Source organism: Hemitrygon akajei, chromosome 2, assembly GCF_048418815.1.
Source record: "Hemitrygon akajei chromosome 2, sHemAka1.3, whole genome shotgun sequence".
NCBI classification, from domain to species: Eukaryota; Metazoa; Chordata; class Chondrichthyes; order Myliobatiformes; family Dasyatidae; genus Hemitrygon; species Hemitrygon akajei.
In genome coordinates this window covers 55,628,334-55,655,162 of record NC_133125.1, presented here as the reverse complement: position 1 = coordinate 55,655,162, position 26,829 = coordinate 55,628,334, and the positions used below count along the sequence as shown (strand labels likewise).

Sequence of the window (26,829 nt, the reverse complement as noted above, 5' to 3'; positions counted from 1 at the left end):
TGAAAAAAAACTTTGCTACCATCAGGGAGGAGGTACAGGAGTCTGAAGGTACACACTCAATGATTCAGGAATAGCTTTTTCCCCTCTCCCATCAGATTTCTGAATGTACATTGAACTCATGAACACTATCTCACTACTTTTTTTCTCTTGGTTTGAACTACTTCTTGAAATTTAACTTTATATATATATATAACACTGTAATTTACAGATTTTATTATGTATTGCCATATAACAACAAATTTCATGACATATGCTAGTGATATTAAACTTCATTCTATATAACTTTCTTGGCTTACATTTTCACCTTTCTCTCAGTTTCCAAAGCACTATTTGGCATCCAGTGATTGTTACAGATTTGAGTTCTCTGTACTATATACCATATGTGCTTACTCTTCATCAATTTGAAATTACCAGTTACTTCTGCGAACAGATTTTATCGTCCAGCAATTCTGTAGTCACATGTTGATGGGACACAGTCTTATGACAATTTTATTGAAGCCTCAGGGGCACCAATATACTGAAAGGAAAGTGAGATTGTAAATACCATCACACAGGCTTTACGCATTCTACACAAGGTGCTGTGTGCAATATAACTGGTAATCCTTGATCCTGTGCAAGAACTCAAACAAATTTTATAATTAGCCCAATGTTGCACACAAACCACAACTTTGTCCTTGCAATCTCCTAACATGGCTCTCCTCTTTGGGGTAGAATTTCCCTTGAGTGACATAGAATGTGGTGGAGCCAGAAATATGTTTCTAAGTCAGTGAATTCTTTCTGGCTTACATAAAGTTGATTAATATAATTAAGGACAAAATGACTATTTTTATTATGAATACAATTTCATAATGAGATCCAATAATTTTCTCTTTGGTCCATGAAAATAATAAGGGCCATAAACTTTGCTAATATTGCTGTCAGAAGGTAACTTTGAGATGGCCAATTCAAAATAAATAAGCTCTGTACTTGTAATAATAAAATGTTCATGTTTTCAATCCATCTCAAAGATGGTTGTAAAGAAACATCCTCATATTAGTTCACATCTGATTATGGTACTAAAAACTCAACTGGTAGAGTTTTGCTTGCATTGATTTAATTGGGAAAGAGGTAATGGAATTAGCTCAACGAGCTCTCAATCATTAAAATATTTACTGGCTTATCAGAAGACTGGAGACCATTCAGCTCATCAGATCTATGCCAACTCTTGAGCAACCCTGATGTTCTCCTCAGTAAACATGGAGGTAAACATTGATGATTGTTAAACATCTCTCCTATCTCCTGTGGCTTGAGATATAGGCAGCCATGCTGATCTCTGTGGGGACCTACTCTCTCCCAAGCTATTTCTAATGTAGCTATAGAACTTTCTGAGAGTTTTTCTTAACCTTAACTACCAGATCCATCTAATGTCCTCTTTACCCTCTCAATTTCCATCTAAAGATTATTCTTAATCTTTTTGCTATCATCAAGGGATTCACTGGTGCCTGACCTCCAAAGCCCAGGAGGTCTTTTTCTTAACCAGAGCTTCAATGTCTCTCATCAGCTGAGATTCCTTAAGTTTGCCAGGTTTACCCTTCACCCGTACAGGAACATGCTGCTACTGGATTCTTAATATCACACTCTTAAAAGCCTCCCACCTGCTCTTCATTTCTTTCCCTTTGAATAGGCTTATCAAATCAACCTTTTCTAGATCCTGCCTAATTCCAATATTAGCTCTGCTCCTGTATAGGACCCAATGTGTGGACCTGCCATGTCCTTCCCCATCATCTCAAAACTAATAGATCTATAGTTACTAGAGCCATGTGCTAAAAGAGAGCTACTGGGCTTTCCAAGTATAAAAAGTACCCTCGAAGTAGCTTTGCAAGTATATTTGAATCTCAGGTAATTTATGGTAACATTTACTTACTTTGATAATAAATTTATTTTGAACTTTGAAAGCTGATTGGAGTATATATCAGTGTGTGACCTTGGGAAAGGCACTTCTAACTGAAGAAGGCAGTCGTAGCATATCAGCAGAGGAAGAGGTTACTGAAGGATAACGCCCATCTGATTCAGTTGACTTCTAGCTTAATGGGCTGTGCCATTACAGTTTTCTCATAAATCAAGAATATTTAACGAATGATCAGATAGTACAGAGAGCCAAAGTGGAGATCAGAGCACAGTCCCAGGACAAAGAAGAAAATGTCACAATCTGGGTTCACTGCTCACCTCTCTCAATGACAATCAGCTAAGGAAACATGGTGCTGGATGCTGAAAGGGGAAATCCTGTCAAGTATAATACTTCTGTCATGCTGCAGGGGATCTGGTGGAAGATGGAATCATGACTAAATCGTTGCAGCCAGAAACACAAACCAATGTGGGAAAATATTCCCAAAGTCAGACAAGGACTATTCCCTTTTATTTATTGAGTACCCATTGGCACCATTTGGCTCTTAACACTGTATCAAGCACGTGGCATTATTATTTTGACTGTAAGCTCCAAATAAGACAGATTCACTTAGAATATTAAAGTAAGTAGATTCCCAACAGTATCCCCCAAGAGTCTTTCCCTTCACTTTAACAAGGAAACATTGCCATAGCCTGTACTACACCACACCTCCCTGCTACTTGCACACATTCCACACTTCCAAGCCTTCATCATGTTCTGATGAATTGAGAAATATGCATAAATGTGTAATAACCGAGCAGCATAAGCTGTCCGGTAGTAACTCCCAGCACTTATGGGTACTAAGTACACAGTGCTTAAGACCACTAGCTCCTGGTAGACTTAATGATTTTGCTATGGGAAGTGATTGGATTGGAGTTACTAACTGTCATCTATTTTCTTGTTAGGCAGTCTCTCAGGATTTAGGATGACTGGCTTCTGGTTCAGTCTGGTGGATTCTGAGGTGGCTAATGAGCCTGAGATTGGCAGTACAGACAGTTCTATAAAAGGAGCAAAAGGATGCTGATGAGGCTTCAGGTGGGAGGTTTGTGAGATGGTGGACACTGTATGTAGGGCTTCTGTGTGCTCCTGATGCATGTCCTCAAAGTTCTCAATTCCATTCTCCTTTTTGACTCGCATGGACTAGAGGTTCACCAATGTTGTTGGAAGAGTTGCGTTTCTTCAAGGAAGCTATAGGTACATTCTGTAATCTTTTTTTTCTCTGCCCATTTGATCATTTTCTCTCATGCCACACTCAGAATATAGCATCCATTTTGGGAGTCTGGTGTTGGGCGTGCAAGCAATGTGGTCCGCCCAATGAGCCAAGTGGGACTTCACTGTCAGGACAATAACTTGAGAGTTTTCAGTGATGTTGCTTTGTACTTGTTCTTCCAATGAGTATGTAGGATTTATCAAAGAGAGCATTGGTGGTATTTTTCCAGTCCCCTGAATGGTAGAACATCGACATTAGGAAGAATTACACTGCCTATGTGCTTCCATGTCCTTTTGTTCCCTCCTACGCCCCCAAGAAGGTAATGTTTATCAAGCCTTATCTTTATATCAACCAAAATCATGTGTGAAACAGGAGAAGGGTTATACAGAAGGTGTGACAATGAGAAGGAGAAATAGAATGATGAGAACCAGCAATGCAACGGCATCTTCCTGTTTTGCTCATTCAAAACCATTCAACTCCTCAAGGGTAATTAGTACACATGCTTGCACCCAGTTGCATTAAGATATACAATAGCAAGAATGTGGCACAAGATGGCCACAGAACACAAGTCAGCCATAAGAGTTCAACTGGATGAAAATTCACCATACATGTGGTGAACTAGATATACCTGTCTGACTGCTCCTGTGGCTCCTCCCACAGACCCTGCTGACTGCTCCTGTGGCTCCTCCCACAGACCCCTGTATAAAGGCGACTGTGGGCTGCTGCTCTCCCTCATTTTCCCCAGGATGTAGTGCTGTTTATTCTTCCAGTCAATAAAAGCCGATATCTCACTTCCTAAGTCTCAGCGTGAGTTATTGATGGTGCATCAATACACACAGTGGAGACTGAGAAGATACTTTTCTCTAGCTTTGAAGTAGTGGAACCCAAACTTCTTGAGTACTTGACTGAAAAACCGAACCTTCTTTTAACATCACAGATTTGTGCAGGGGCTTAACTTGATCTCCAATGGCTTGATGTGATTGAAACAGGTGATCCTTAAATCCACAGTCCTTATCTGAGGTAAAATCAATGAAATATTCTGTGGATGTCAGTGGTCTACTGACAAATAGATCTTAAATAGTGTTATGATAGGTAAGCTCAAGCATTCACAGTCAGGAGAAAAGACAAATATCTTCTTCCCAGGAATTACTGTAAAATATGAGTGACCAACTTTCCCTGCCACCTCCCCCGCCCGCCCACACACACACACACACCATCCCCTCAACTGGCTCTCAGAATATACTTCAGAAAAGTGCCAAAGAAGAGAATAGATAGATGCATATGACCATTCCAGGAATGCACAGTCCAAGAAAAAGTAGGCTGGTTTACATTCATTTGGATTTTTCTCAAAAAGTACAATGAACACTGGCTAACACGAGGAAATCTGCAGATGCTGGAAATTCCAGCAGCACACACAAAATGCTGGTGGAACACAGCAGGCCAGACAGCATCTATAAGGAGAAGCACTGTCGACGTTTCAGGCCGAGACCCTTCGTCAGGACTAACTGAAAGAAGAGATACTAAGAGATTTGAAAGTAGTGGGGGGGAGGGGGAAATGCGAAATGATAGGAGAAGACAGGAAGGGGTGGGATGAAGCTAAGAGCTGGAAAGGTGATTGACAAAAGTGATACAGAGCTGGAGAAGGGAAAGGATCATGGGACAGGAGGCCTTGGGAGAAAGAAAGGGGGAGGGGAGCACCAGAGGGAGATGGAGAACAGGCAGAGTGATGGGCAGAGAGAGAGAAAAAAAACAAACAACTAAATATGTCAGGGATGGGGTAAGAAGGGGAGGAGGGGCATTAATGGAAGTTAGAGAAGTCAATGTTCATGCCATCAGGTTGGAGGCTACCCAGCCGGTATATAAGGTGTTGTTCCTCCAACCTGAGTGTGGCTTCATCTTGACAGTAGAGGCGGCCATGGATAGACATATCAGAATGGGAATGGGATATAGAATTAAAATGTGTGGCCACTGGGAGATCCTGCTTTCTCTGGCGGACCGAGCATAGGTGTTCAGCGAAACAGTCTCCCAGTCTGCGTCAGGTCTCACCAATATATAAAAGGCCACACCGGGAGCACTGGACGCAGTATACCACACCAGCCGACTCACCGGTGAAGTGTCGCCTCACCCGGAAGGACTGTCTGGGGCCCTGAATGGTGGTGAGGGAGGAAGTTTAAGGGCAGGTGTAGCACTTGTTCCGCTTACAAGGATAAGTACCAGGAGGGAGATCAGTGGGAAGGGATGGGAGGAACAAGTGGACAAGGGAGTCGCGTAGGGAGCGATCCCTGCGGAAAGCAGAAAGAGTGGGGAGGGAAAGATGTGCTTGGTAATGGGATCTCGTTGGAGGTGGCGGAAGTTACGGAGAATTATATGTTGGACCTGGAGGCTGGTGGGGTGGTAGGTGAGGACAAGGGGAACCCTATCCCGAATGGGGTGGGGGGAGGATGGGGTGAGGTCAGATGTACAGGAAATGGAAGAGATGCTTTTGAGAGCAGAGTTGATGGTGGAAGAATGAACACTGGCTTGGAGCTTTATTATTCATAGCAGTAGAAGCCACAATATGAAAGAGAATAGTACTTTGGTATCTACCTACTAAATCAAGTTGTAGTTGTTGGCACCATTAAGTAAAAGGATATTACGTTGTCATATTGCTAATTGAATGATGGACTCGGGGAATTGGGGAGAAGGAGGCAAGTCTCTGGTGTCAAAAGTAGACTATTTAATGCAAATGATAACCTCAAAAGACCATAACACCATAAGACATAGGAGCAGAATTAGGCCATTTGGGCCATCAAGTCTGCTTCAACATTGCATCATGGCTGATTTATTATCCCTCTTAACTGCATTCTCCTGTCTTCTCCACATAACCTTAGACACCTTTACTAATCACAAACCTATCTTCCTCCTCTTTAAGGATACTCAATGATTTGGTCTCTAGAGCCATTTGTGGGAATGAATTCTGCAGATTCACTACCCTTTGGTTAAAGAAATTCCTCCTCAAGGGATGTCCTTCTACTCTGATCCTATGCCTTCTGGTCTTAGACTCCTCTACTATAGGAAACAACCTCTCCATATTCACGCTGTCAATATTCAATATGTTTCAATAAGATACTCCCTCATTCTTCTAAACTCCATCAAGGACAGCCCAGAACCATTAAACACATCTCAGATGTTAATTCTTTCATTCCTAGGATTAATCTTGTGAACTACCTTTGGACTCTCTCCAATGCCAGCACATCCTTTCTTAGATATGGGGCCCAGAACTTTTCACAGTACTCCAAGTGTGATCTGGCCAATGTTTTATAAAGCCTCAGCATTACATCCTTTTTTATATATATTCTAGCCCTCTTAAAATGAATGCTAATATTACATTTGCCTTCCTTACCGTTGTCTCAGGCTGTAAGTTAATCTTTAGGAAATCCTGCATGAGGACTCCCAAGTCCCCTTACACCTCTGATTTCTGGACTTTCTCCTTGTTTAGAAAATATTCTCTGCCTTTATTTCTTCTACCAAACTGCATGACCATATACTTCCCTGCACTGTATTCCATCAGCCACTCTTTGCCCAATCTCCTGATCTGTCAAAATCCTTCTGCAGACTTCCTGCTTCCTCAATCCTGCCTGACCCTCCACACAAACCAGGCCACAGAGCCATCAATTCCGTCCTCAAAGTCACTGACATATAACCTGAAAAGAAGCATGTTGTGTATTTAATATTTCAATAATATTTGAGTAATATTGTAAAATATTGCTTGATTAAGCATTCTTTGTTTAAATTAATCATTACAGGTTATATATAAAAGTATGTGAATGGCATACGTCATTATGCCACCATGTCATATGTGTGTGCTTCATTAAGAATCAGAACAAAGTAGACATGTTATTCCCAGCTTTGCATCATTCCTTCAATTAGTTCTATGTTTTGGAGTTACAAAACATAACAAAGCGGCCCTACACCGACTCCTGCTGAATATTGCTAGTCACTGGCAGCTAACCAGAAAAGGCACTCTGTATTCCAACTCTTTGTCTCCTGCCATTCAGCTACTTTTCTATCCATGCTGGTATATTTCAAAAGCCATCTCAGGCATTCTACAAATTCCTTCACCTGGCATCCAGCAGCAATTTGATTTTCCCAATCTATCTACATTTTGAAATAGCTTATGACTATTGTAACATTGCCCTTTATACATGCCTTTTCTTTCTCCTATTGTAATTTATATCCCACGTCCTGGTTACTGTTCAGAGGCCTGTATAACACCCATCACCATCAGAGTCTTTTTACCCTTGCATTTTCTTAACTCTACCCACAAGAATGCTGCAGCTTCCAATCTATGTCACCTCTTTCTAAAGATTTGATTTCATTTTTCACCAATAAAGCCACCTCAACCCCTTTGCCTACATCCCTGTCCTTGCAATGCAATGTGTAGCTTGGATGTTAAGCTCCCAACTATGATCTTCTTTCAGCCACGACTCAGTCAATCTTTAACTGTGCTACAAGGTCGTCTACCTTATTCCATATACTGTGACACTTCAGTATTGAGGTGTGCTCTAATATCCCCTAGATTTGAATTAGCAGATACTGGTTGTAAGCCACTGACATTTTCTTCCACTAATTCCAAGTCCTGCTCGGCTACAAACCTCTTCTCCACTGATGGCAAAACCCAGACCATAAGCTTTTGTAAATTGTGCAACTATGAAGGACACAATAGTCTCCAAATATACCCACTGCCTCTCCTGACCTAGAACAATAGGCTTCTTTTATGAACTTGATGGCACTCAATAACCAGTTAAGTTGAGACACTGATCTTACTATAACATACCTCTGGTGCTGTTTGAACAAAAGTTAATCATTTACCAAGGAAATAGTTATTAAGCAGTTGACTAACTGGTAATCATTAACCGAAGAAGTAGTTACTGTTAGAATTGTTCCTGGCAGAGGCAAGCTTTGAAGGGTGAATGTATTCTAACAACTTCTATCCTATTTACATTGATAATCTGGGACATGCAAGTTATTCACTGAGGAACAGAAGGTCCTTGCTAATGGCTGAGAGGATGCGGTGTGCAGGATCTGCAGAGCCATGTGGGCATCATTTAATGATCTGGGACCCTGGTGGACCCTTGTAAATATGCCTCATCTTGCTGCTGCCTTTCTGTGACATCGCAGGTGATGAATCCCAGCAGAGTGGGCCTGTCGCCAAAAGGATGCACTGGGCACAGGTTCAGACATTTGGGCAAAAACATTTATAATCTGGGATTTCGAAATGATTGATCCTGCTTCCCCCAGGCATGGTGGAAGCACCATCATTCATTGCCTTGAAAAGGGAATTAGACACTTGAGAGAACGATATTTCAGAGAAGATGTTAGGAACAGAAGAGTCAGAATTGCCTGCTAGGAGCGGGTATGGAAACAATAGGCAGTATGGCCGGCTTCCATGCTTTAACAATGCCAGTAACAAAGATGCAAAAAATTACATGCACCCAGCTTGTCCTGTACAAATCCCAGCTCTCCTCCCAGAATTACAAATAAGCCATAAATTTTTCCCCTGAGAGGATATCTTTTTCACACAGGCACTTACAGAAGCCAATCCACGGCAATGATCAGCGTGACATCATTAGCAGGTAATCCGACAGCAGTGAGAACGATCACCATGGTGACCATTCCAGCCTGAGGAACTCCAGCCGCTCCTATACTAGCTGCTGTTGCTGTAATGCTGGAAATGAGCAAACACATGTGTCAAGGTATAGCGGAAAAGCTTTTCTAAAATCCTATCCAGGTTCAAACCTTCAAAGTAAGTAATTATACAGACTGATGAACTATTGAGCCAAATAGACCAGAAAATTTTCAATTTCACTCAAGTAGGAAAAATATTGTAGAATTCAGATATGTGGAGTACTGGTTTCCAGTATTTCCACTATGATGGGTAAACATTAGAAGAGTTTCGTTTTCATGCAAAGAATGGCCATTATTTTTATCAGTGTAGGATTGCACTGAAATATGAGTGACCTCCTTCATAAAATGAAGGGAGCGATGAAGATCAGAAGAAGGAACAAAAATGTCTGTATTTTATATTTCTAGAGTTAAGTTGCCTGGATTAGTGAAATATTTTCATTGTGTAGCCCAATAGATAAATTGTTCTGTTCAGTATATTCGATTTAAAAACAAGCAGCACGTGACACATGGAAACATAGAAAATGGCAGCCTTGCACATAAGAACTGCAATATCATATTTTAACCCGGCTCATAAGCTTGCTCTAATTGCTTGGTTCCCACCTGGGATCCTCAGCTCTACTGGGATCTTTGGAAGGGAAGCTCAGATTCCAGCTTATTCCATCAGTAAATTATGGAATCTTGGATAACATGAAGTCCGAGAATCTTTGAAAGTTTATGATCCTGATTGAGCTATTCATCTCATTGCGCCTGTGCTGGTCAAGTGACAGCAACTCAGCTTCGGGCTACTTTTGACTGGTGAACCACTATGTGCTGATCCCAGACTGAATTATTCTCTGTGATACGCAGTGAGTGTGTGTCCGATTTGGTACAGACTTTGAGCTATCTCCCAGTGTCACCTTCAAAAACGTGCAATAGGAATCCTAGTGCTTTGACAGAAGCATGAAATAAAGATCACACCTGATGGTCACAATCTGTCCAGCATCCAGCGGGTAGTCATTCAACTGAGCAATAAATATGGCAGCAACTGCTTCATACAGAGCTGTCCCATCCATGTTGATGGTGGCTCCCACCGGCAACACAAATCTGGTGATTCTTTTGTCCACGTTATTCTTTTCTTCAGCACATCGGAAAGTCACTGGCAAAGTTGCCGAGCTGTGTGTAAGAGCGAATACTATTGAGATGGCAAAAATCTCTGCAAAACAATCTCTCGTACATCTTTATATAACTCTACCCCTTCAATAAGAGTATATTTTATAAGATAAATTGATAAAATAAATGCAGTCTCTGTCAAAACATCTTCCTACCTCTCTTTCTGGCAAGCTTGGTATGTCAAGCAGGAAGTGACAACATACCAACAAAAGGCATCAGGTACTAATCGGCTCCAACAAAAGACTGACTAGCAGCTTAGAAACTAGCAACCTCACCTTGTTGTTCACTAGCATTGGTGCCATAGTAGCACAGCAGTTAGCGCATCTCTAATACAGCTCGGGCGTCGGAGGTCAGAGTTCAATTCCAGCATCCTCTGTAAGGAGTCTGTATGCCATCCATGTGCAATGTGTGGGTTAAACCACAGATGCTCCAGTTTCCTCGCACAGTCCAAAGACTTACAGTGCAGGTTAATTGGTCATTGTAAATTGTTCTGTGATTAGGTTCGGGTTAAATTGGGCCTGTCGGGGGGTGCTAGGGCAGCTTAACTCAAAGGGCCAGAAGGGCCCACTACACACTGTATCACCAAGATAAAAAAAAACACATTCTGAGAGTCATCATTGATTTGAAATTGCGCTAGAGCAATCACATTAATATTGTAGCTACATTTTGGTGGTGTGTTTTCAGGCCGAAAGAGTAATCTGGCACTTGGCTGTCGCCAAGAAGGTTCCATGAGGCTTTGAACGAAATGTGCAGCCTGGAGACTCATGATTGACTCTGTTTCATACTGATAAAGTGCCAAGGAAGATTGAAATCATCACGGCGACAGTATGTTCTACACTGTTGTGGTAAACCGTGTATATCTGTCTGGACACGCCCCTCTGCTGACTGCTCCTGTGGCTCCTCCCACAGACCCCTGGATAAAGGTGATTGTGTCTCTGCTCCTCCCACAGTCATCCAGCATGGACGTGCTCTGTTTTACTGCAATAAAAGCCTTTCAGTATTTACTCTACTTCCAGTCTTTTGGAGTTATTGATAGTGCATCAACTGTCTATCAGCCTCTAACATGCTGCTGCTGAAGGAGGGAGTCTCTCTCTCGTTGACCCTCTCCCTCGCTGCTCCCAAAGGAAAGTTTCTGCATGTGACTCTCTCTTTCTTTCTCTCTCTCTCTCTCTCTCTCTCTCTCTCCCCTCCCCCCTTCCCCCCCTCTTCCTCTCACTCATTGCTCCAAAATGAAGGTCCCTGCATTCCATTAGTCTCTCCCTCCCTCGCTGCTGTCAGAGGATGGAGCTGCAGCTCTGGGCCTCGCACAAGGTTTAGTTGATGCAGTTTGTGGATTGGACTCTGTAGTTCACATATGCTGTGTTTCCGGTTTCTGATCACCCCTTTTCTCATTGCTATTTTGGGCGATTTTGATTAAGGCGACCTGCAGATACGAACACTGAGCTGAACTGAATATGCCTGGACTTCTTCAATGTTGTGTTTTATATTCTGTGTTTCTCACTCTTTTTTTTGCTGCTGTTTGCGCGGGGTTTTTTTTGCATGTGGGGAGATGGGGTTTGATGTTTTTCTTTAAACTGGTTCCACGGTTTTCTTTGGTTTTCTTTGTTTCTTGGCTGTCTGTGGGAAGACAAATCTCAGGGTTGTATACTGCATACATACTTTGATAATAAATGTACTTTTAATCTTTGAAGTGATGTTCAGAGCCTGGGAATTTGCCCAAGTTACTCCAAAGACTTACCACTGACGACAAGATACACGTCAACTCTTCACGTACTGAACGACTGTCGATCCAGTGAATTTTAGAAAGCTTTGTGTTATCAAGGATAAAGTAACCCAAATAATAGGCAATTTTTCACTGCCTTCAGAAATTATCCAGTAGCAGAGACATTTCACAGGCACTTAAGATCGCTGGCTTACAGAGCAACACTTTTATGTATCTTTTAAAGTTGTGGGAGAAACAAGTTCACACCCGTAACTTCACAAGTTCCACATTATTGGATTATTATTGCAGTAGGATGGGGGAGACGGGGCATGATTTGTAAACCAGATGGGTTTCCAGTGGTTGCAGAGTAAATCGCCTTCGAAATCCTTTGTAGCAGTTTACCAAGGCTTTTTCTAGGAATTACCTAGTACCTTAAGGGAAGGGAATGCTCCTGGAAATCAGAGTTTCCTGGCTCAGACCAAGTCACACACAATTCTGATGTAGAAATACATCGATATTCATTCATTGCCAGTGACTCCATGTCACCAGATGAGACACGGAGTTCTGAGGCTTAGACACAAGACGGAGGAGCGGAATTATGCTGTTCAGGCTATTGCATCCGCTCTGCCATTCCATCACGGCTGATTTATTATCCCTCTCAACCCTATTCTCTTGCCTTTTCCCCTTAACATTTGATGCTCTCACTAACCAAAAACCTAACAACCTCTGTTTTAAATATACCCACTGATTTTGCCTCCAGAGCTGTCTGTGGCAATGAATTCCACAGATTCACCACCATCTGGCTAAAGAAGGTCCCCCCCTCCCATCTCTGTTCTAAAGGGACAGCCTTCTATTCTGAGCTGTGCCCTCTGGTCCTGGACTCCACCATGCTTTCCACATCCACTCTGTCTAGGCCTCTCAATATTCAATAGGTTTCAGTAAGATCCCCCTCATTCTTCTAAACTCCATTGAGTTCAGACTCAGTGCCATCGAATGTTCCTCGTATGTTAACTCTTTTATTTCTGGGATTATGCTCACGATCCTCCTCTGGACCAACTCTAATGCCAGCACATCCTTTTTCAGTTAAGGGGCCCAAAATTTCTCACAATACTCCATGTGCAGTCTGACCAATGCTTCAGCATTGCATCCTTGCCTTTATATTCTAGTCTTGTCAAAATGAATGATAACATTGCCATTGACTCAACCTTTAGGGAATCCAGCAGGAAGGAGCCCAAGCAACATACACAGTATGCTGGAGGAACGCAGCAGACCAAGCAGCAGGTATGGAAAAGAGTACAGTCGATGCTTCAGACCGAGACCCTTTACCATTTCCCATCCCCTTTTCCCTCTCTCACCTGCTCTCCTTGCCTGCCCATCGTCTCCCTCTGATGCTTCTCCCCCTCCCTTTTATTCTTCTTTCATGGCTTTCTGTTCTCTGCTATCAGACTCCGCCTTTTCCAGCCCTGTATCTCTTTCATCAATCGACTTCCCACCTCTTTACTTCATCCCTCCCCCTCCAGATTTCACCTATCACCTTGTGTTTGTCTCTTCCCTCCTGCACCTTTTAAATTTTACTCCTCAGCTCTTTTTTTTCTCCAGTCCTGCCGAAGGGTTTCAGCCCAAATCATCAACTGTACTTTTTTCCATAGATGTTGGCTGGGCTGCTGAGTTCTTCTAGCATTTTGTGTGTGTTGCTCGGATTTCCAGCATCTGCAGATTTTCTCTTGTTTGATCTTTCCATTCCAGTATCTTTCCTGTAATACAATGGGCTCCTATCTTGTTCAGCAGCCTCATGTGCAGCACCTTGTCAAAGGCCTTCTGTAAATCCAAGTAATCAATCTCCTTTATCTACCTGTCTGTTTATTTCCTCAAAGAAGTCCAATAGATTTGTCAGGTGAGATTTCCCCATAAAAAATTATGCAGACTTTGGCCTGTTTTATCATGTGTTTTCAAGTTCCCTAAAACCTCATTCTTAAGAATGGACTCCAAAATCTTCCTAACCACAAATGTTAGGCTAACTGGCCTATAATTTCTTGCCTTTTGCCTCCCTCCCTTCTTAAAGAGTGAAGTGACATTTGCAATTTTCCAGTCCTCCAGAACATTCCAGAATCTAGTGATTTTTGAAAGATTACTACTAATGCCTCCAGAATCTCTGCTTTCAGAAGCCTGGGGAGTAGTCCATCTGGTCCAGGTGACTTAACTACCTTCAGGTCTTTCACCTTCCTAATGTATTGTGTACTGCTTAGGTTAGTTCAGCCTGGGATCCGCACACAAGGATTCTACGGCAAAAGTAGCTTGCAGCCCTCCAAAGCCTAAAGCAGGACTCGAATTACATTGGTGAGAATTCAGCAGAGTATCTTTCAAAAGATAAAGCAAATGAGTGTGCACAAAAAAACTCAAGGAGAACTGTCAGACCTATGAATATGTATTTATAGTATTAAGTACAGAGAAGGTTATCATCAAACCCATGCCCAGACCTTCACACAGAGATTAGAAGTGACACTTCAAAACATGGAAATAACAGCAACTCCAATTGCAGACCCAATTACCGTAGATGCCGGATTATAAGCCGCTACTTTTTTCCCACGCTTTGAACAGCTTTGAACACTGCGGCTTTTACTACGGTGCGGCTAATGCATGGTTTTTTTTCATGCCGCCAAAAACATTTTGCCTCGTAACAGTAGACCAATAAAATTGATGAGTAGTTCACAGAGGTCCAATGAAATTGTACGATAAATCAAGCGCACTTTCACAATTAAATTATTGTAAATCAGTCATTTGTACTCACCCTCATCAACATGGAAAACACTCGAAGAAAAGCATTGTGCTGCCTTTATGGCAGTTATTTAGTTTATAATATTTTCCCTTAGTAATTCATTTGTTAGTATTTTCTAGTTAAAGTTAGAAGTGTTTTAACTATATTTGTTTTCTGTACTACATCTGCTATGACGTCACATCCGGTTTTGCCGCGTCTTGTGGGAAATACCGGTTTGCGATAAACGGAAAGGTGGGGGGGGAGCGCATTAGACGAGCGCATTAGACCCACGTGAGAACGCTGCTTTTAAGTTAAAGGCGATCAATAACTTTTCCTGGTAGGCTGCAGTATATATATTTTTTTACCAGTCGTTAGGAGATATTGGATTGTTGTTTGTGCACTGTTCAGTAAAAAAGTATACGCAACATAATTTGTGTGTTACCGATACGTATGTATATTTAAAAGTAGCCGCGTTACAGGCACGGTTCGAAAAAAAGCATTTGCAATATGTATTTGTTTATGTTACCATACGGATTTAATTAAAAGTTAAAAAATCCTCACGTGTAATATCTTTCTGTGTAAATATCTCATATTACAATGTGGGACACCTGCGGCTTAAAATCCGGTGCGGCTTGTACAAGTACAAAATTGATTTTCTTTCTAAAATTAGAGCCTGCGGCTTTTAATCAGGTGCACTCTGTAGTACGGAATCTACGGTATTATCCAACAATGCCTGTAAAATACCCTAAAAAAACATTAGGCACTGTTCTAATGATTTGTAATGTGTCTTAATGGTAACTCAGCAATGATTTCCGTTGTGGAAACTCTGGGCCCAAAAACATAATTTCACGTGTGTGGATAGCAAACCCATTTGATAAGTATTGTTATGGATGTAATACATTTTTATTTTTTAAATGCTTATGACATTTCAGTTTCTGCACATCTTATTATATGTAGACTAATGTATTTCAAACATAATGTTAAATATCTTGATTTTTGCTTTTTGTTTTGTTGTCTGTACAATTCTTCAATATGATTTGTTAATTTCCCAGTTTGTTATTAATGTTGTTGGCTTTTGGGGACCCTTTGAACTGACATCTGAGGGTATCCAGTTTAGAAAAATGGAAATTTACCTCACAGATAAAACCCTTCCTCAAGATCGGAAAGGAAGTGGGTAGGCACCAGCAACTTCCTTTCCAGTGCAAATGAAAGGTCTTGGCTTGAAACATCTTGATTCCCTTCCACAGATGCTGCCTGACATGCTGAGTTGCTGAAGCATTTTGTGTGTCTTGCTCAAGATTTCTAATATCCGATTCAAGAGCCTGATGTCTGAGGGGTAATAAATGCTCCTGAACCTGGTGATGTGGGTCCAAAGGCTCCTACACCTTCTTCCTGATAGTAGCAGTGAGAAGAGAGTATGGCCTGGACAGTTGTGGTCCTTGATAAAGGATGCGGCTTTCCTGCAACTATGCTTTGTGTAGATGTGCTCAATAGTAGGGAGGGCTTCACCTATGATGAACTGGACCGTATCCACTACTTTTTATAGGCACTTCCATTCACGGGTGTTGGTGTTTTCATACCAGGCTGTGATGCAGCCAGTCAATAATCTCTCCACCACACATGTATAGAAGTGTGTCAAAGTGTCAGTTGTCACACAAATCTTCCCCAATGTCTAAGGAAGTAGAGATGCTGCCATGCTTTCTTTTTAGTGGCAATTACACGCTGGACAAAGGACAGATCATCTGAAATTATAGCGTGAAGGAATTTAAAGTTGCTGACTGTCTCCACCTCTGATCCCCCGATGAGGACTGGTTCATGGAGCTCCAGTTTTCTCCTCCTGAAGTCAATAATTAGCTCCTTGGTCTTGCTGACATTGAGTGAGAGATTGTTGTTGTGGCACCACTCAACCAGATTTTCAATCTCCTTCCTATATATCTGATTTGTCACCACCTTTGATTCAGGCAACAACAGTGGTGTCAGCAAATTTAAATATGGTGTTTGAGTTGTGCTTAGCCTCACAGTCATAAGTATAAAGCAAATGGGGCTGGGGGCCAAGCACACAGCCTTATGGTACACCCATACTGATGGAGATTGTGGAGGAGATGTTTTGGCCAATCTGAACTGACTGGGGTCTGCAAGTGAGGAAATTGAAGATCCAATTGCACAAGAAGGTATTGTGGCCAAGGTCTTGAAACTTATCGATCAGTTTTGAGGGGCTGATAGTATTGAGTGCTGAGCTGTAGTTGATAAAGAGCATCCTGATCTATGGGTCTTTGTTGTCCAGATGTTCCAGGGTTGAGTGAAGTGCCACTGAAACAGCATCTGCTGTTGACCTGTTGTACTGGGAGGCAAATTGGAGTGAATCCAAGTCACTTCTCAGGCAGGTGTTAACATGCTTCCTCAGCAACCTTTCAAAGCACTTCATCACAGTGAATGTAAATGCTACTGGATGATATATATACATCTGAACTTCTTTTCAGACACTGTAAATTTCTATTCATGAAGCAATTATACTGCTGAGATGATAGCAATTAAAATATGCCCAGTTACCTGGATGAAATCATCACTGAAGTCAGCAACGCCTCAGCCATCCCACCAATGAATGTAAAAGGGTTTTTCCGCACCACAATAAAGTAGATCAGAGGCAGAATGATGATACCGTGGATGGCTAATCTATAAAAGAACAATATATATTTAAGGGCATATACTTTTCACAGCCATATTTTAAAAGAGATTAAACATTCATCAAATCATTATTAGTAGTTAGACATATTGTGGATATTGAATTGGTAGCAAACTGACTCATCCTTCCAAAGCGGTTTAGGGGAAAAGAGTATTCACACTTACTTCAAAATAGGAGCAGTACAAGCTATTAAAATATTTCCCATTTGCTGAAGCAGCCAAGAAAGTTTGATTAAAGAGCGAAAGAGAACCCCAGAAAATATAGGAATTATAATGATTACTTCAGGATATCTGGCTTAAAGATCATCTTGCCTATCACATCGTTTTTAGTCACTACATAATTAACTTTTATCAACATCCCGATTTCTAATGAAGATACATGGTGCACAAGTTGCAGACTTGCAGAATTGATTTTGGACACTCCATGTACAGCAGAGATGTCAGTATGGACACTGCAGATGTGGGCAATAATGGCAGAAAACATGCAATGGGTCTATAGTGTCTGTTTTAGTTGTCTAAAGTTCCTACATCAAAACAGGTATTAACTAGAGGAAGAGCTGACCTTCCCTTCTCTCGTGCCAAGCTAAGTGTTTGATTTTATTACACACCCACCCTGCTAACAACCAAATAAAGCTACCGTTTTAGGAACAAGAGTGGCCAGCTGATCCCAGAAGGCTACTCTACCGTTTAATAAGATTGTGCCCGGAATGCAAACTCAAATCTGCTCTCCTGTCTGCCTGTGGTAACCTTTCACTCACTTGGTTATCACTTTTCTATCTAATTCAAAACTACCGGGATACTCAGCTGCTGACACCTTAGATCTGTTCTATGGTGAAACCTGCCTTGAGCCTTGTGCATAGTAAGGACATCAATGCAGCAGTTCTTTAACACTTTCAGTCTCCTTGACAGCTGGAGCCCTTTCTATTGATGACTAAGACCTCGGATCTAATTTCTCAATAAACAAGTATATTGTTCATTTGAATGTTACAGTGGATTCTGGTTAATTGGCACACATCAGGACTGTTGGCTATTTAATATTTAAATAAGATTTGAGTAATAGATACAGACTTTCCAGCTCTGCTTCCCTCTCTGATTAACTCAATTACTTCTACGCTCACTTTGACCGAGAGAACAAGGAGGTTTCCCACAAAGCAGATTTCCCACCTGGTGAACTGCCTCTCTCACTTTCCACCTCCGATGTTTGCACCACCCTGAGCAGGGTGAACGTACGGAAGGCAGCTGGTCTGGATGGAATACCTGGCCGTGTGCACAGGGTCTGTGCAGGGCAATTGGCCGGGGTCTTCACGGACACTTTCAATCTGTCCCTGGCCCAGGCAGTTGTGCCCACTAGCTTCAAGATCGCCACCAAGAATGCCGAAGCATTCCACTGTCACGGGTCTGAATGACTTCCACCCAGTTGCACTCACCCCCATCATTGCAAAGTGCTTTGAGAAACTGGTTCTATCACATCTGAAATCCTGTCTGCCCACTACCCCAGACCCCCATCAATTTGCCAATCGCACCAACAGGTCAACAGAGGACGCCATCTCCACAGCACTTCACTCTGCCCTGACCCACCTGGACAGACCTAACTCTTACATCAGAATGTTGTTCATTAACTTTAGTTCAGCATTCAGTACTGTGACCCCTTCCAAACTGATCGCCAAACTTCACCAGCTTGGTATCAGCTCATCTCTCTGCAATTGGACCTTGGACTTTCTGACTAACAGACCCCAATCTGTTAAGTTAGACAACCCCTCCTCCTCCACTCTCACCCTGAACACCAGCGTGCCTCAAGGCTGTGTGCTGAGCCCTCTTCTGTACTCCCTTTTCACCTATGACTGCGTTCCTGTACATGGTTCTAACTCCATAATCAAGTTCGCAGACGACACCATGGTGGTTGACCTGATCAGAGGGGATGACGAGATAGCCTACAGGGATGAGGTCCAGCACCTGGCCATGTGGTGTGCTGACAACAACCTGGCCCTTAACACCCAGAAGACCAAGGAGATCTTTGTGGACTTCATACATGCTAGGAGCCACACTCACGTCCCCATCTACATCAATGGAGCTGTGTGGAGTGAGTATCAAGCTTCATATTCCTTGGTGTCCACATTTCGGAGGATCTCACCTGGTCCCTGAACTCCTCCATCCTGTTCAAAAAGGCGCAACAGTGCCTTTATTTCCTGTGGAGCATTAAGAAAGCTCACCTCTGTCCCAGGAAACTGATGGACTTTTACTGCTGTACCATTGAGAGCATACTCACCAACTGCATCTCAGTGTGGTATGACAATTATCCCGTATCGGTCCGCAAAGCACTCCAGCGTGTGGTGAAAACTTCCCAGCGGATTATCGACACCCAATTGCCCACCATTGAGAACATCTACCATAAAAGCTGCCTGGGCAGGATGAAAAGCATTATCAAGGATGCATCCCACCCTAACCATGGACTTTTTACTCTCCTCCCATCCGGTAGGCGCTACAGGAGCCTCCGCTCCCACACCAGCAGGCACAGGAAGAGCTTCCTCCCTGAGGCTGTGACCCTGCTGAAACTCACATCACAGTGCTAAGCAATATTGCACCCATATTGTACTGTCTCAGTACTTTTATATTTGTGTGCTGTAGCACTTACTTTTTATCCGCAGTTATTTTGTAAATAACTCTATTCTTTGCATTTCAGGTTAGATGCTAACTGCATTTCATTTGGCTTTGTATAAAAACTGTTCACGCTAATCGCAGTATAATGTCAAACAGCCACACAAATTCATGCAACTGACGCTAGTTTGAAACTGTTGGGTAACAGTTTCCTGTCCTGATTAAGCAGCATTGTGTTCCAAATAAATGAAGGGAATCCTGGCTACTTCCTCGATTAGTTTTTGTTCTCTAAGAGTTGTCCCAAATCAGAATTCATATCATCGGCATGTGTCATGAAATTTGTTAACTTTGTGGCGGCAGTACCATGCAATACACGATAATATAGAAAAGCTGAATTGCATTAAGTAGATATATATCTAACAGTTAAATTAAGTAAGTAGTCAAAATAGAAATAAAAAAGTAATGAAGTAGTGCTCATGGGTTCAATATTCATTCAGAAATTGGATGGCAAAGGGGAAGAAGGTGTTCCTGAATCAGGGCTTCTGTACCTCCATCCTAACAGTAACAATGAGAAGAGGGCAGTCCTGTGGGGTGGGGGTTTTTGAGACACTGCTCCTTGGGGCTATGGAGGCTAGTGCCCATGACAGAGCTGACTAAGTTTACAACTGTCTGCAGCTTACTTCAATCCTGTGCAGTAGCATCCCCCCCCCCCCACCCCCATACCAGACAGTGATGCAGCCAGTCAGAATGCTTTCCTTGGTACATCTGCAGAAATTTGCGCCAGTTTTAGTGACATCCCAAATCTCCTCAAACTCCTAAAGAAATATTGCCACTATATGAAATATAGCTTAATAAAATATGCAGATGCCCCTATTAACCAATGGACTAATTAATCAAACCACTGTATTCGTCAAAACAACCATTCCACTTTCTTTCACACTACAATGTCATTGTATTTCCTTAAAATACATTGTCATGTTTCTATTCTGAAGATTACAAGTTTAAACTTTGGTTTACTAACTTTCAAAATTAGCTTACATCAAACAAACAACAATACCATTTTTTGACATTGCCTTTCTGTTGTAATTAAAAGTGTTAACAGGGGAATTATAAGAAAATAAGCTAGAGAAGTCTGTCATTCAGTCAAAGAAAGAAATAGAACAGATGGCAAAGACTTGGTCAAAGAAATACATTTAAAGAGCACTTTAAGGGAATCATGAGAGGTTAAGAGGTTTTATAGACAGAATTTCAGAGATTGAGGCCAAAGTAACTAAAACCCGAAATGTTGACTGCTCCTTTCAATGGATGCTGCCCGACCTGCTGAGTTCATCCAGCTTTTTTGTACATCTTAACTAAAACCCTGATACTCAGTGGTATCTAAGAAAGAAAATTGAAGATGTTGGAGACACTCACTAACTTAGTCAGCATCTGTAGGAGGTAAAAATGACTTTTCCAGTTAATAAACTTTCATCCAAACTGAAATGGAAAGAAAACAAGATTTTTTAAGTTGCAGAGAGGAGATCATGGAGGGAACGGAAGGAATGTTGGTAATAGGTTGGAGATCAAGAACGAACATGAGAAAATCTGCAGAGGCTGGAGATCCAAAGCCACACAGTGGCTGGAGGAACTCAGCAAGACAGGCAGCATCTATGGAAAAGAGTACAGTCAACGTCTGAGGCCAGGACACAGGTCTGAGGGCTATAACATCCATGTTTCATGAATACCGTCAGTGACTCCTGATAGGGGATGATGACTCTGTGTTAATCAGAGCTCATCCATCTGAAATAGTGTAAACAGAAAGAGTCAAGCAAAGGCAACAGAGGGAAAAAACAGCTGACGCTGGAGGCTCCAGAGCACAGCAGTTGCTGAAAATCTGAAATTAAAGGGAATTGTGTAAATATTCTTCAGCTTAGGTAGCATATGTGGAAAGGATGACCAAGATGTTCAATTTAATGCCCTTAAATCAAACTAGATTTCCACGAATAAAATGAAGTGAGGTGTTTTATGTTTAATGAAACATGTGACACATTTTATTGAACTCGAAAACCTACATCACAAAAGCACTTAAAACCCTTTCATGAATAATGTCATCACGTCAGACCAACCTGTTAATGGGAATCCCCAACTCAGTGTTGGTGGTTGTGAATTATGTACGTTTCTCCCAATTACTTTACCCTACACATGCTCACCCAGAATTCACTAAAACTGGCATTGTGAACCTGTCTGGAGTTCAGACAAGCCACCCGGCTCGGGTCCTATGTTCCATGGGAGGAGGAACCACAGGTGCCTTTGGCTCATCCAGATGTGCGTTGACATGCCAGTGGCATGACAGCAGGATCCTCCAAGTGTTGGTGGGCCAGTTTAAGTCAATCTACAAAAATACTTTCTATCGTAAAAGATTTTTCTCCCCATTCCAAAATGCAGAATGGGCCATCATAAGGAGATGTTGGTGTTTGTCATAGTGGACATAAACAAATGAGGTGGAATGTAGATGAATAGGAATCCAAGAGTGCTGTACGCCATGATTATTTCTTCAGCAGTTTGAACGGGGCACGACTGCGCAGGTGCGCAGAGGTCGGCCAGTGAGAACAGCGGAAAGAGTTTAAAAGGAAGACAGATTTACAGAGCGGGCGGCAGAGTAGGAAGGTTTTGGCTCAACGGGGCTTCAGCGATAAAGGGTCGAGGCGAGGTAGGTTATAAAGATAGAGTGTATGTGTGTGAGGTCGGTTTTCTGTGCTTGGAGTCAGATGTGGGAAGTCCTAGAGTTTCCCGGCCTCCTGGACGACCACATCTGCACCAGGTGTGTCGAGCTGCAGCTCCTTAGAAACCGCGTTATGGAACTGGAGATGCAGCTTGATAACCTTCGTCTGGTCAGGGGGAGTGAGGAGGTGATAGAGAGTGGGTAACAGTCAGAAGAGGGAAGGGCAAGAAGCAGGTACTAGAGAGTATCCCAGTGGCTGTCCTCCTTAACAATAAGTATTCCTGCTTGAGTACTGTTGGGGGGGACAGCCTGCCTGGGGGAAGAAACAGTGGTCGTGCCTCTGGCACAGAGTCTGGCCCTGTGGCTCAGAAGGGTAGGGAAAGGAAGAGGATAGCAGCAGTGATAGGGGACTATATAGTTAGGGGGACAGACAAGCGATTCTGTGGACGTAGGAAAGAAACGCAGATGGTAGTTTGCCTCCCAAGTGCCAGCGTCCAGAATGTTTCTGATCGTGTCCACTGTATCTTGAAGTGGGAAGGAGAACAGCCAGAGGTTGTGGTACATATTGCTACCAACAACATAGGTAGGAAAAGGGAAGAGGTCTTGAGAACAGATTACAGGGAGTTAGGAAAGAAGTTGAGAAGCAGGACCTCAAAGGTAGTATTCTCAAGATTACTGTCTGTGCCACGTGACAGTGAGTATAGGAATAGAATGAGGTGGAGGATAAGTGCATGGCTGCAGGATTGGAACAGGGGGCAGGGATTCAGATTTCTGGATCATTGGTACCACTTCTGGGGCAGATGTGACCTGTACAAAAAGGACGAGTTGCACTTGAATCCAAGGGGGACCAATACCCTGGCGGGAAGGTTTGCTAAGGCTGTTGGGGAGAGTTTAGACCAGTGTTGCTGGGGCGTGCGAACCAAACTGAAATGACGGAGGAAAGGGAGGTTGGCTCACAAATAGAGAAAGTTTGGAGACAGTGCGAGAGGGAGGATAGGCAGGTGATAGAGAAGAGATGCGCTCAGACCAATGGTTTGAGATGTGTCTATTTTAATGCAAGGAGTATCATGAATAAAGCAGATGAGCTTAGAGCGTGGATCAGTACTTGGAGCTATAATGTTGTGGCCATTACAGAGACTTGGATGGTGCAGGGGCAGGAATGGCTACTTCAAGTGCCAGGATAGGGAGGGAGGGAGGAAAAAGAGGCTTTGGCGTGGCACTGTTGATCAGAGATATTGTCATGGCTGCAGGAAAGGAGAACGGCATGGAGGGATTCTCTATGGAGTCTCTGTGGGTGCAAGTTAGGAATAGGAAGTGGTCAATAACTCTACTGGGTGTTTTCTATAGACCACCCAATAGTAACAAGGACATTGAGGAGCAGATAAGAAGACAGATTCTGGAAAAGTGTAATAATAACAGGGTTGTTGTGGTGGGAGATCTTAAGTTTCCAAATATTGATTGGCAACTCCCTAGAGTGAGGGGTTTAGATGGGGTGGAGCTTGTTAGGTGTGTTCAGGAAGGTCTCTTGACACAAGATGTAGATAAGCCTACAAGAGGAGAGGCTGTACTTGATCTGGTATTGGGAAATGAACCTGGTCAGGTGTCAGGTCTCTCAGTGGGAGAGCATTTTGGAGATAGTAATCACAATTCTATCTCCTTTATCCTAGCATTGGAGAGGGATAGGAACAGACAAGTTAGAGAAAAGTTTAATTGGAGTAAGGGAAATTATGAGGCAATCAGGCAGGAACTTGGAAGCATAAACTGGGAACAGATGTTCTCAGGGAAACATACAGAAGAAAATGTTCAGGGGATATTTGCGTGGGGTTCTGAGTGGGTACATTCCAATGAGACATGGAAAGGATGGTAGGGTACAAGATCCGTGGTGCACAAAGGCTGTTGTAAATCTAGTCAAGAAGAAAAGAAGAGCGTATGAAAGGTTCAAAAAACTAGGTAATGATATGAGTCCAGAAGATTGTAAGGCTAGCAGGAAGGAGCTGAAGAATGTAATTAGGAGAGCCAGAAGGAGACACAAGAAGGCCTTGGCGGACAGGATTAAGGAAAACCCCAAGGCATTCTACAAGTATGTGAAGAGCAAGAGGATAAGACGCCAGAGAATAGGACCAATCAAGTGTGACAATGGAAAAGTGTGTATGGAACAGGAGGAAATAGTGGAGGTACTTAATGAATACTTCCCTTCGGTATTCACTGCAGAAAAGAATCTTGGTGATTGTAGTGATGACTTGCAGTGGACTGAAAAGCTTAAGCATGTAGATATTAAGAAAGAGGATGAGCTGGAGCTTTTGGAAAGCATCAAGTTGGATAAGTCACTGGGACCAGATGGGATGTACCCCAGGCTACTGTAGGAAGTGAGGGAGGAGATTGCTGAGCCTCTGGCAATGATCTTTGCATCATCAGTGAGGACAGGAGGGTTGTGGATGTTGTTCCCTTATTCAAGAAAGGGAATAGGGACAGCCCAGGAAATTATAGACCAGTAAGTCTTACTTCAGTGGTTGGTAAGTTGATGGAGAAGATCCTGAGAGGCAGGATTGATGAACATTTGGAGAGGCATAATATGATTAGGAATAGTCAGCATGGCTTTGTCAAAGGCAGATCATGCCTTACGAGCCTGATTGAATTTTTTTGGATGTGACTAAGCACATTCATGAGCGTACAGCATAAGATGTAGTGTATATGGATTTTAACAAGGCATTTGATTAGGTACCCCATGCAAAGCTTATTGAGAAAGTAAGGAGGCATGGGATCCAAGGGGACATTGCTTTAAGGATCCAGAACTGTCTTGCCCACAGAAGGCAAAGAGTGGTTGTAAACGGATCATATTCTGCAGTGAGGCTGGTGACCAGTGGTGTGCCTCAGGGATCTGTTCTGGGACCCTGACTCTTCATGATTTTTATAAGTAACCTGGATGAGAATGTGGAGGGATGAGTTAGTAAATTTGCTGATGACACAAAGGTTAGGTGTGTTGTGGATAGTGTGGAGAGCAGTCAAAGGTTATAGCAGGACATTGCTAGGAGGCAAAACTGGGCTGAGAAGTGGCAGATGGAGTTCAACCCAGGTAAGTGTGAAGTGGATCACATTGGTAGGTCAAATATGATGGCAGAATATAGTATTAATAGTAAGACTCTGGGCAGTGTGGAGGATCAGAGGGATCTTGGGGTCTGAGTCCATAGGACACTCAAAGCTGCTACACAGGTTGACGCTGTGTTTAAGAAGGCCTACGATGCATTGGCCTTCATCAATCGTGGGATTGAGTTTAAGAGCCAAGAGGTAATGTTGCAGCTATATAGGACCCTGGTCACACCCCACTTGGAATACTGTGTTCAATTCTGGTCACCTCACTATAGGAAGGACAGAAACCATAGAAAGGGTGCAGAGGAGATTTACAAGGATGTTGCCTGGATTGGGGAGCATGCCTTATGAGAATAGGTTGAGTGAACATGGCCTTTTCTCCTTGGAGCAACAGAGGATGAGAGGTGACTTGATAGAGGCGTATAAGATGATGTGAGACACTGATTGTGTGGATAGTCAGAGGCTTTCCCCAGGGCTGAAATGGCTAGCACAAGAGGGCATAGTTTTAAGGTGCTTGGAATTAGGTACAGAGGAGATGACAAGGGTAAGTTTTTTATGCATAGAGTGGTGAGTCCGTGGAATGGGCTGCCGGCAGCGGTGGTGGAGGCAGAAATGTTAGGGTCTTTTAAGAGACTCCTGCATGGGGTTTCCGGTGACGTCATCATCGAGAATGACAGCTTAAGTCACTAGCTCCTCCGGAAAAATGCATATTAAACCCCATTAACCCATCAAGTATAATATTTTTTGAAAAATATTTGAACTGAAAAGAGGGGCAAGAATGGGGAGAAGAAATGGAAATTAAAAAAAGTGACGCTGCGGAGCCTGCGTCCGAGAGGAGTGCAGCGAGCGGCTCTCTGACCCGACCGCATGCTAGCGAGGCGGCTGCTGGGCCTCGTTCAGACGAAGCGGCAAATGTCTTCGAAATCCTGAAAGAAATAATGGAGGTCCAGAAAGATATAAAGCAGCAGCTCCGTGATATTAAGGCAGAGCTCGCCAGCATTAATCAAAAAATAACGGTGGCAGAGACTAGCATTGAGAAGGTGGAAGATCGCGTTCAAAATGTGGAACGGATACTGAGCAAGACAATAAAAATTATACTTCACCAAGAAGGTAAACTGCTTGATCTGGAGAGAAGATCACGGCGGAAAAATATCAGAATCTACAATGTTCCCGAAGGAGCGGAGGGCCCGTCTATGATGGAGTTTGTCGGAAAGTTACTGCGGGACGCGCTGGAGCTTCCCGCATCTATGAAGCTGTAAGTTGAAAGAGCCCACCGCGCATTAGTCCCAAAACCTACCCAGGATAGAAACCCACGCTCAATTATAATTAAATTCCTTTGGTACAGCACCAAGGCGGA

At 42.8% G+C, this 26,829-nt stretch overlaps 1 protein-coding gene across 9 annotated transcripts in view; it reads right to left on the bottom strand.

The window, feature by feature from the left end:
* slc1a1 (solute carrier family 1 member 1) overlaps positions 1 to 26,829 on the bottom strand; it is a 188,203-nt gene that overhangs the window by 7,271 nt on the left and 154,103 nt on the right. For all 9 annotated transcript variants that reach the window (XM_073072547.1, XM_073072494.1, XM_073072487.1 and 6 more), the window contains 3 exons: positions 16,958 to 17,080; positions 9,759 to 9,953; positions 8,707 to 8,841 (listed from right to left, as the gene is read on the bottom strand). In XM_073072547.1, coding sequence (XP_072928648.1) covers positions 8,707 to 8,841; positions 9,759 to 9,953; positions 16,958 to 17,080 — 453 coding nt within the window. The remainder of the gene's footprint in view (positions 1 to 8,706; positions 8,842 to 9,758; positions 9,954 to 16,957; positions 17,081 to 26,829) is intronic.